At 39.4% G+C, this 12,206-nt stretch overlaps 1 protein-coding gene across 1 annotated transcript in view; it reads left to right on the plus strand.

The window, feature by feature from the left end:
• Positions 1 to 12,206, plus strand: part of grik4 (glutamate receptor, ionotropic, kainate 4) — a 245,424-nt gene that overhangs the window by 173,255 nt on the left and 59,963 nt on the right. Inside the window, exons 7-8 of the mRNA XM_061046622.1 lie at positions 883 to 1,061; positions 5,187 to 5,240. Coding sequence (XP_060902605.1) covers positions 883 to 1,061; positions 5,187 to 5,240 — 233 coding nt within the window. The remainder of the gene's footprint in view (positions 1 to 882; positions 1,062 to 5,186; positions 5,241 to 12,206) is intronic.

Here is a 12,206-nt window from a genome sequence, read left to right on the forward strand (position 1 = left end):
CATTTGCTGAAATGTCCCTTTGGGTTTGATGGCTTTATAACAAGTTCACTGAAGGTATTGTGTTCAACTTCAATCAATCAATCAACTTTTATTTGTATAGCGTCAACTCATAACAAGTGTTATCTCGAGACACTTTACAAGAAGCAGGTAAAAGACCTTACTCATTGTCTGTTAACATTACAAAAGAGCAGGTAAAAAGACCTTACTCATTGTTATGTTACAAAAAGCAGGTAAAAGACCTTACTTATTGCTATGTTACAAAGATCCGGCCTATCCATCATGAGCACTTTAGCAAAGCAGCAAAAGTTACAGTGGTAAGAAAAAACTGCCTTATTAAAAGGCAGAAATCTTCGGCCGGATCCCCGGCTCATGACGAAACAGTCTTCACAGGCCTAGACTGCGCCGGGCTTGGAAAGGGATAGGGGGAGAGATGGGATAAGATGCAGGAAGAGGGATAGAGAGCAAGGGGGTGGGGGGAGGTAGACCGTCCATCAGCAATCCGGTGGGGAGGGGAGGGGGTGTGGGGGGTTGACCTTTTCTTGATGATGAAGTGTTTTGACTTCATTGTTGTCACACCTGCAATTCAAAGGAAAACAATAGGTACATCTGTTAGCACATATACGCATATTAAATCCATAATTTAATCACATGCATGCATCCTGAATGTGAATGACTTTATTAAACTCAAGAGAAGTCAATGAAAGTAATGGCGATGTATTTTTTTTTTCTTCTAACTATTCTAAACTATGTATGTAAAACTTCACAACCTTTGAAGAGTCCTGCCTTCGATATAAGAAACCCTCTGGTGTGTGTGTGTGTGTGTGTTTGTGTGTGTTTGTGTGTGTTTGTGTGTTTGTGTGTGTGTGTGTGGCTTATCTGCAGGCTTGTTGAACCTGGAGCAGCTCCTCAGGCAGTTCCTCATCTCAAAGGAGACTCTGTCTGTGCGCATGCTCGATGACAGTCAGGACCCAACCCCGCTCCTGAAGGAGATACGAGACGACAAGACTGCCACCATTATAGTTGATGCCAATGCCACCATGTCACATATCATTCTGGAACGGGTGAGTATGGTTTAAGTGATACCTGGTCATGTATGCACTGAGAGCTTTATTCATGGTCTGCTATCATAGCTTTTCCAATTTCCTCTTTTTTTAAATGTTCATGTATCCCAAATACGAGAAGTAAGTGAAAATGCCAGTGGCATAAAGTGTTCAAGGCTTAAAGTAGATGTAAGGGTTAGGAAATATATACTTTTTTAACTGAAGAAGAAGTTGCTCGGGTTTTTAGTTTTAACCTGAAGAGAGATAGAAGTCGGATTTCCATTATGACTCAACGAATACTGTGCAGCACAAAATCTTTTTCACAGAAATGTTATACTTGCCCTCTTGAATTCAAAAACAGATTACGTGTATTCAAGCACTTTTGGCAGACAGGGTTACAGAGCCTGAGGTCATAAACATAGTCCCAAAATAAAAGGCAAATGACTTGAGGCAATGTTGTTTAACAAACCTGTTATATCAAATGGAATGGGCGAAAGCATTAAATCAAGTTGTATCCCAATGATTCAGCTTCCATGAATGAGAATCCTGCACAGTTAAGTGGATTAGTGTAATAAATAAAAAACAGATTTATAAAATGAAGAAGCCCCTTTTGTCTTCTTTCATATCATGAATGTCATGGATTATAACAAACTGCTGTTTCAGTCAGGGAAGCAGATTAAGAGGACAGATTCTTTCATGTCCTTATCTCTTACCCATATGTTTCTTCTGTCTGTTTAAACAACTTTGAATAGAATTTTTTTTTTTTATTATTATTGTGATAAAGTGAACAAGTACAAAACAAAAATGTGCACATAGACGTGACAATTAAAGCGACGGCAAATAAACAAAAACAGGCAAAACAGAAATAAACAAAACAAAATCAAAATATGCAAAACATTAGCAAAGACAAATACAATTGAAGTAGATATAATAAAAGTCAAGTAGTAAGTTGAAGTAGTGTATAAGAAACGTGTGAATGTGTGTGTGGCAGTATAATACATTAAAGTGAGTGGCTGAATGGGAAGTAGCAAGAAAAATAAATAGCAACAAAATTGAAGATAATTGAGAGGAAGAGAAAAGAGGGGAGAAAAACAAAAAAAAGATATATACGTGTCAACATTAAAGAAAAGAAGAACATTTTTTATTTTAATTTCAGTTTGAGGTATGATTTTTCTGAGATTTAGGTGAATTATGAATGGATTCCAGGTGTTATTAAAGGCTGATATATTGTTATTCTTGCAGGCTGCGATTCTTTCTATTACAATGTGTTCCGTGAGTAGGTTGGTCCAGTGAGTTATGTGGCAGTATCTTTTTAGATTTCCAGTTCTGATAGATGATTTTCTTGGCGATAGTTAGAGAAATGAGTAGCAGGTTTTTGTAGTTAGTTGGGATGGTGATTTGTGATGTGTCTCCAAGTAAGCAAAGTAATGGGGACGGGAGGATTCTGCAGCCCAAGATAGTGGAGAGATTTTCAGTGACTGTGATCCAAAATGAGTGAACTGGTTGACAGGCCCACGTGGCGTGAAGATAGTCATCTGTGAAACCATGAGTGCAATCTGTGAACAGATGTCTGTGTTAGCTAAACCCATTTTGAACATTTTACCTTGAGTGATGTGTGTCCTGTGGATGGTTTTGTATTGTATAAGTTGTAAATTAGTATTATTGGAAAAGACGTTTTTATTGATTTGTGTCCAGAAGTCAGGGTTGGGGGGCAGCGTCAGATCCTTTTCCCATTTTGTAGTGGGGAGTGTAATGGAGGTTGTTGATGTGGCTATGAGTTTATAAAGTTTAGAGATGATTTTATTTGAACTGTTGATTTTCATTATTTCTTCACTAAGTTGGGAAGCAGGGAAACGGAACGTTAATGAGCAGTATTTCTGTCAGGAACATCAGTACGACCGTCATATGTTTTCCACATATGGAACATAGTAATTATAATCTTTATTGTGACCTTGAGAGCATTATGGAGAAGCTTCTTGTTGGAGACTTTGCATTGCATCCATGAAGGCGAGAGCTGATGAAGCTCGGGTTTTTTGAAGCAACATATGGCCTCTATGTAATTAATACACACCTCATTATTTCTAAAAGACGATGGATGGATGGTTAGAGTGGAGGTGACAATAACTGATGACAGAAGATGGAGGGGTGGCTATAGTCTCTCTCACAGAAGTATACAATCTCAATCTCTCACCTCAATCAAGTGTTCATGCTGCCATCAGTGGTCATCCAGTCACCATGGCAACTGTGGCAACCCCAGGCCACAGAGCAGCAGGAGTTCACAGCAGGATGTTGCTTTCTTTCTTTTTTTGTTCTGGTTCTCCATTTCTTCATGTTTCATGAAACTCAAAAAGCAGAGGGGACAGTTTAACTTTGGTTTCTTACCTTCACCCTGTGGTCTTGTATACACACCAATTGTGTCCCCTTTATCTGTTCCTGCGTCTCTTTCTGTTGAGAGACAGTCCTGTAGCAGGACGGTGGAAAGTTGGCGGTCCTGCCTGTCATGTAGAGTATCAGGACGCCAAACACATCAAAGCTGTGCCCGACATACTGTATTTGCCAGTCTAAGATGATGATGAGAGCAACCAGATTGTCTGCCGGGACAGCGTCGTCTTTTGTCATGCAGGATATCCCTCCTCAATTGTCTGTTCACATCTTGCATCAAACCCTTGTCAGACAAAGGTCTCCCTCTCTGAGGTTTAAGCATTCAGAGGGGTTTAGGTCAGTTGTGTTGACACTCTGAATGTAATCTCATTCAGTCAGGCCTCCATTGTTGTACACAGCTGCAGACAGTGAGTCCAGTATGGGGACCGTGCAGAGTGTGTGTACTCTGACCAAAGCCTACCACAGAACAAGAAGGCAAAAAGTGAGAGAGACAGCAGGAGAGCTGTTTTTTTTTTTTAAATGCAGTGAAGGGAGAACAACAGTACACTTTTCATTAGCTGTTTGTTTTAAAGAATGTCAGTTTCTTTTAAGTATCGTGTTACAGGTCACAAGAGACCAAGATGGAGTGCTTTGAAGCGGTAGTCGCTGAAAAAATGCCTCTTTAAGGGGGGAAAAACACAGCAGCTAGCTTTCCTTACTGTGTAACACCTGGATAGACTCTAATAAATAACTACAGTATCCTGAAGCCTAATATGACAGTTGATGACAGTTTCACAATTAAGCATGCTAAATAAATATTAGAAATGTGTTTTGTCGAGACATCTTGAAAGGTCATTCACAGTATTAGAGTGAAAGTTGTATCTGAATGTTTTGGCTGCAGTTGATTGGTGTGTTTCTGCTTCTTACTAATTATTTATGCTCCTGCAGAACAGAGCGGCATATGCTTGTAATGGCTCACACCCCACAGATGTTACCTTTTTGAAGATATGACAGCTTAATACCTGTTGTAAAACTCTTTTTAACGATACCTAATCCTAGGCAAATGCTAGTGTGAATGCTAAATAGGAGTTTGGCACATATGTATTTGGAAAAGATGCTCTTTAAGAAATGTGTCCCAGAGGGCATGAGGTTTTATTCATTTCCAGGTGGAGTTCTACTCAGGTCAAATTAAGCTCTTGAAAAAAAAAAAATCCATCTTCTTTAAAACAATTTGGCTTGATATATGGTATATCTACTTGAGACTTATTGATTTTAATCAAAATGTGCATAACAGAATAATTGGACAGAACACTATAGTTTTCCTTTTTTTCCCTCGTATAACGTTAAAGAAATTAAGCTATGCAAAGTTCACACTGTCCTTCACAACTGCTCCTCACTGTGACTTTGATTTAATCACATTATAAGACGGAGCGTTGAGCAGCATAGTAAAGCACCTCTGAAATTAATTGCTCCGTAGAGAGCCGTTGTCAGATAAGAATGTGTCGCGTCTTATCAAGATGTGGATTTGATCTGTCTGCTGCAGAGTGGAGCTTGAGTTACACCGAATCACTGACCTCTCAACTTCTTTCCAGAAACCCTTTATTCTTGACTACCTGTGCCTTCTGTTGTACTTTCCCCCTCCCTCCCTCAAACTGCATCTTAACATCTTTTTCTTCAAACGCCGATCCTCGAATTTCTGTTTTTGCCCTTTAAATATCCTTTTAATATCTCTTACGTTTCTCTTTATCTCTCCCCTCCTGCCCCTCTTGTGGTTTTGCTCTACAGGCATCGGAGCTGGGGATGCTGTCAGTCTACTACACTTACATCTTCACCTCTCTGGTAAGCAAACACGGGGATGGTGGGGATATTTAGAGGCCATATTGATTTCACACCTGCAGGAGCGCAGAAGTGTGAGGAAAACAGTACATTTTAATTGATGAGCTGATTTTGATGAAATGGATAGAGTGAAAAACAGGAGCAAAGACAGAGGAATTGTTAGACATAATACATCTTTCTCCTCCCTGCATGTGATTCGAGACATGCTGGGTGTAGTGACTGCTGTGGCTTAAGATGCTGCTCCTCGCTTCAATTGGCTCAAGAGCTCTTCTGGACCAAACAAAAACACAACAGTTATTATGATTGCTCCTATTACTGTTGTTGTTGCTGCTGCTGCTGCTGCATTTCTTATTATCATGATTGTGGAAAGCCTACGAGGCTCTCACTGTGAGTAAGTGACGAAGTCATCATGCTAAGAGTCGACAATCATTTCTGTCTCTGAATAAGCTGAGGTTATCCCTCATCCACAGAATCGATTCTGTCTGTCTTTTTTCATGGGATTTGTGGTTATTTTTTAAAGGAATTAAATTACATATTTATTAAGTAGTCATATTTGTTTTGCATGACTATCTGCAAAAGAATCTCATGCTTATAACTTGTTTTTCTTTGGATTTTCATTGCTTACTTTATTTGTATTGAGTGTAACACAGTTTCATAGCTGCTCACTATGATACCATGTAATCACAATTTAAATGTGGCATCATTTCCATCAGTTATTTCACGTTCTTAAATTATTCCCATGACATGTTTTATCATGATTTCATTGTGGTGATTTAAAGTAAATGATGTCAATGCGAATGATGCCTCATACAGGCTGTTGCATATTTTGACTGTGACATTGGCCTGTAAGGAGCTGACAGAGCCAGACAAAGAGAGCGAGGCAGCTGAAGGAAGTGCTTGCAAATGTGCTCTCAAAGCAGTGGTAGGCTGACAGTTGAGTCATTATGACTCAGTTTGTTTAAGAAATGCTACATTTTAAGTATGTCTCTGAAATGAACAGCATTTATTATGAATCTTTAGGCTGTTGTTCCTTATGGGAATATCCCCGCCCCTTATCTGAGCTGAAAATGAAAGGGGTGACCCCAAATCAAAGAGTTTTAGTGTGTAGGCACATAGAGGCTTTGTGTGAGTTCTTCTGAGATCTTAAAGATAGCAGCTCAGAGAATTTGATGCTGTGGTAAACTTACCAGATAGCTGCTCCTTAATGGAAATTAATGAGGTTCTCAACACTTTTCTCTAATAGTGCTGTAGAGATGATTCATATCAAGCTGATTTATGACTCATTAAGAGTGGGCTGCAGCCATCTTCATGTTTTTCAGTTGCAGCCCTCGACATAGTCACCTCTCCTATTGTATCTCTCTTCTCTGTTTTTACCTGCATTTCAACACTACAACAAAATAAGCTCCTTTGTCCCTTTCTTATAAAGTTGCTGCGCTGGAAAACAAAGCGTAGACCAAAGATTAATGGGAGATACTCGAAGATGACCCCTTTATCCCCCACCAAGCTGCTGTCAACAGCATTTTCTTGAAATCATATAAGGGATTCATCCAATTCATTGTATTTCTTAATGGCTTTATGCTTAAACCATGCCTGCTTAGTTACTGTTGCTTACAATTGAATTCCTGATTTTTTTAATTCAAAGTGGACCAATAGCATTTTTGTCCAAGAGCAAGTTAGAAAAAAAATAGTATTTCAAAAATACAATTGTCCAAAAAAAGGGAACATTTGAATTATTGCACAGCGAAGCCACTTTGTAACCAAGTTCTGATCATAGAATCAGAAGGTCTAGTGATCTCAATCGACAGAATGGAGTCCAGAGGATCTGATAACAGTCTGTTGGTAAAAGGGAAAAACTACAAGGAAAACAATATCGAAATAATCACGAGGATGAAAGCCTCAAAGAGCTGGACCCGAAAAAAAATTCTGGCTGACATGATGTAAACACCAAGCAGAACGTTGTTTCAGCTGGCAGTGTTTACCGACTTGTAAATCAAGATGAAAATGGTGACAGACTTTGACAGTAACATGGCTGAAAACCTCAATCAGTGTTGCATTGATTCTTGGTCCCCATTCACCTTGTCTCACTTCTCCATCAATGAAGTTAATTAGCAAATTAGACTAATTTGTAGATGGCCATTGCTATGGACCCAATTCAAACGGCATAATCAAACAGTGCCTTTTCAACATCACCCTGTCAGGGTTTATTTACTCAGTAATGACCGACTTGCTGTACATTATTCTTTAAATAAGGGGGCCAGTCTTTATACAGAACTGCAGAAGTTGTTTAATTTGATTAATCTGTTAACAAAATGCAACAATGAATACTTTACGGATTAACAGGCGTGTACCCAGCTTTGGCTCTGATATTATTTTGTGTGCTTTGGCATCAGTATGACTAAATTCAGCTTCACAGTGCCTCTGTACACAAGCAGATTGTCATCTCCATGGAGAATTAAAGTGATTTTCAAATAGCTCTGGAGGATAGTATCTGCAAAGTTATCTATTCTTTTAAGAGTTTTGTTTTGAACTGGATTTAGTTTCTGTACTTTTTAAACACAGCAGAGTTGTGTATTATATACTAAACATAAATTCAGAAATGTATAATAATGGAGAGTAAGACAGACCACGGGAAGCTCAGAGATGTGAGCCTCTACCCTTCACTTTGCTTTCTCTTGGAATATTTTTAGGGATTTTTTTTGCAAATGTTACAGAGTTCATGTCTTCATGATGTTTTCTTTTTTGGTTACATAAACTGAGTTTTTCAGCGTTTGTCAGAGTGTTCCTACCACAGCCTCTCATTAACCAGAGCAGACACACAAGTCAGACGAACTTGCAGTTACTTCTCTTACAGATAATATTTTTCTGTCATTTTAAAAATAAACCAATAACTTCAACCATTTTAAATGTGTTTGGGCTGGAGGTTTGACCTCCTAATTGGACCTTATTTAAATCTCCTATGAGGAGTTTTTAGCTCGAAATGAAACAGCCTGAAATTGATATTGATGCCAAGCGTTACATTTTTGCTTCAATCCTCATATTGATGTTCACATTATTTAGTCTTGCTGTGGTGTAATTGTGCTGTAACAACTCACACATTTCAAGTAACACTGTAGTGATTTTCAACATGTCGGTATTTTACTAACTAGTTCTTTGAGGGCAACAGACTCAACAGTTGATATGAAGCATGCTGGCGTCAACATACCTGTCTATCAGTCTATATTCCGGCTTACACATCGTGGAGCAGACAGTGTTTTAAATCAATCAACTGTTTGTGTGGAGTGTCTCCTTGATCTGCTGAGCTAAAGCATGTTGCTGTTTAGCTCGGTGCTTCGTTCTTGTGAGTGAAGTTTTCCTTCCTGCACATAGACTACTGCTCACTGCTATATTCTTATTGTTTAACTTGGGCAGAGGAAGCTAATGTCGGAATTTCCAAGACAGAAATGTTGCGGCTGAATGGTCACCTGCCTGTGTTTGTTTACTGGGTGCAATGTTCTTTCTCCCAGGACTCTGCTATACTGACGTTTAGCTTCACCTCGCCCACTTGTTGTCCGCTGTTTCATATGCATAACGAGTGCTTTAACTTGTCAGTAATTATAACGGCATTATTGAATTATTGAAGTAACTAATCCTTACTAGTTACCGCAAATAGTAGTGCCATTACAGTAGACTAGTGCAGTATTTAGTCATTTATATCTGTATTGAATGAAACAAATAAATAGTAGACTCCATGGTAATAAGTGTATCACTCACTGTGGGAACAAGCGGTAATGGTCTAAAATCCAGCGTCAGCAGGCCGTAGTGGGATCAAGAAAACAGTCCTGTACAAGGCGTTGTGTTAATTTAGTGAAAAGTAAAAAACTGTGGTTCTGATTTTGGATTAACTTCTACCATGCAAGATACAAGAAGTTATCTCACATTTTCAGATGAACAAATGTTTAATCAATCACTACAGCTGAATGAGTTAAAACAATGGTCAGGACCAGGCAGCTTTCACAAGCCAAGTGACAACAAGGCCCGTGGGAAGAAGAAGTGTCAGCTGGTTCAGGACAAGATACGAGCAGTGCTGGAGGAAGAACCCTCCAGCAAGAGGTTTGAATGTAGCAACAAGGGGCCTGGACCAGAAGAGAGAAGCTGAAACCTGAAAGATCACCTGGTCAGAGCTCTCGAGAGCCAAACCACTTTGCATCGAGTTTCCCATTCAGTTAGTCAATGACTTTGTTGATGTCCATGACCTATGGAGACAATTCAGCTCCAAGGAGGCACCTACTCAGCTAAATACTCAGAACTGGTTGCAGAGAGCGATGATTACCCAGTCCCTAATCCCCCTTCACCACTCAAGACGCGTCGAAGTAGCACCAGATAGTGTATCTTAGAACTAGTGATACAGCCTAAGGCCCACGGATGAAAGCCCTCGGATGTGCTGCAATACAAACACTTTACACTTCAGACACCAAGTTGCCACACAAGTTATTGTCACAAAGTTGCACGCAGTTTCCGAGCACACAGCTTGTAAAATCAGAAAACCATACTCTAATATTAATAACACATTACAAGTCTATCTTTTTTTAGAAATACATTTAGAACTTAAGTTGTAACTGGTATTAATCAATCATGCAGCATTAGGAAGAAGGATGATGCATATACAAGTTGCTTAAGAGGGGCATGAAAGATTAATTATGCACATATAAATATTACATTACATACTCATGATTTACTAATGAAACAAAACTTCAGCAAATGTAATTGTGAGTGTTGTACAACTCAGATGTAATTGAGAGCCTACTTTCATAGCTGTGATATTCTACGAATGCCTTCACATCTTTTAAACTCCTATTTCTCTTATTTAAATTCCATACACATCTTTCATATCTTCTCTTTCCTCCCTCTCTGTATCTCCCTTTCTCCCTCCATTGTCCTCCCCTTTTCTACCACCATTCTTTCTTCCCTCTCTGTCCTCTGCTGACACTTCATTTATCTCTGGCCCTGACATCCCTGACTAACGATCTGCCAGACTACTCCCCTGCCTAATCTGTTTCCCCTGAATCATCTCAAGACGCTCATCAACTTCCTTGCACAGCTACCCGTCTTGAGTTAGGTTTTTTTTTTGTCCTGCCCACTTATGGTTTTGACTGCTTCCAGTCTTCCATGTGGTTCTGTTTGTTAACTCTGAGATATGTAGATGTCAGTTCTGAAGTGGTCCGAACTGTGAAACGATGATCTAGATACTCCCCTCAATTTAGTGTGTGTTCTTTATACATGGCAACAGTCCATTTCTTACTAAGGCTATATGGAGATGATGGATGTGAAAAGATGACTATTCATTGACCATCATTAAAGCTAATGTGGACAGTGCCTGTGGGGATGACAGATTATTTTTTGTTGCCATTCTCGTCTTTAAAAGCTGAACAATCCAAATAGTTACACCTCACAAACGCTACATTGATTCAGCTCTGGGAATTTTCGGGGCACTGTTCCTGGTTAATGTGATTCTAAAGGTGGAGCATTAGTTGACTGCGTTGATCAAACTTAGACATGCTGGACATGGGGAGTACTGGGGGCACAAAGATGTTACTCAGATTTTATCCAACATTGTTTCTTTTATTCTGTGTGATAAAGCTCTCAGCTCCTGTTTGTTTTCCTCTCTCCCCATTAACTCCAGTTATAACCAGCCTTTAATGTCCTGTGCTTTGATTATATGATGTAGTAATCTTGGCACTTTGGTCACAATGAGCAAAGAGATGGAAATAAAAACATGCTTGGATGTAAATCAGGGGATGTGAAAAGCTCCACAGGGATTGTAAGGCTTCTTCTTGTAAAGGCATATTTTGTTTATTTCTGTTACTTAGAGTGATCAAGATCATGCAACTTCTCTAACTTCAACATATTGTATCGTTTGCACAAGAGCTATGCACACAATTGTATGCTTGCCTGATGGATCCATGCATACAAAATACCATTACAAACGTACATAATCTCACACACGTGAGACACATACCCTCAATCGGTGCTCAACGGCTTCCATATAAGTGATTCATATCCAGCAATCCTAACTACTTGGCGGGATTGAATAAATCATGTCAGGTTGGCAGTGACTCATCATATGTTGTCGGCATGCCTAATGGTGAGCACGAGATTGGGCCCTAGCAGCGTCTCGCTTTGTGATGTCATTTTGAGTCTTGATGAAAGCTTGTGGGCTCGCTCTATCTCGATTTCAAAGCAGCGTTCAAAGCAGGAAGCTGCCAGTAAGGAGGGTAAATCAAACAAAGTAACCCCCCCCCCCCCCGCACACACATGCACACACACACACACAAAGCTTAATGCCTGTTTGTTTTGTACTTCATGTTCGATGTCCCCTCCACATACCCATGATCCCTCTTGTCATTGTAGTCCCTGTCATGCATCTGTGCCTGAAGAGCTGCCAGCACTCACGCGCACACACACGCGTACAAAAATATGAATAACAAAACCCAAATAAATGAAGTCACATGGTTGCCCACACAACATTCCTCCCTTCCTCACATGCATACAGCTTTAACATGTTTGCCTGCTTAGCTACTTGCCTGAACGTCAGCTTCCATAAATAAGCCGGGAACTTTTATGTCCAGTATGATCTACAAGAAACAGCTATACGGAAACACGATATCGTCTTCTCAGTACAAATTGGTGACAATGTGTACCCATGTCAATCGTCGTTTGTCTACCTTTTATTTCCAACTCCATATACCACCGCACCTTTTGTTTGTTCAGTTTCATTATCAGTTTTGGTAACCACTAATTCAACTTGATAGCACTTAAAGCAACTTTACGGATCCATTTGTGTTTTGTGTTATATTTGAGATTTTCACCTTCCAACCATTTTTTTTTAAATGTATTTTTATTGAAGGTTTTTTTTTAATTTAAAACAGAAACAGGCAATGAGAAAAAAAAATACAAGGAAAAACTCTAAAGATAAATTATTCAGAAGCTATA

Source organism: Labrus mixtus, chromosome 9 (assembly GCF_963584025.1).
Source record: "Labrus mixtus chromosome 9, fLabMix1.1, whole genome shotgun sequence".
Classification (NCBI taxonomy): Eukaryota; Metazoa; Chordata; class Actinopteri; order Labriformes; family Labridae; genus Labrus; species Labrus mixtus.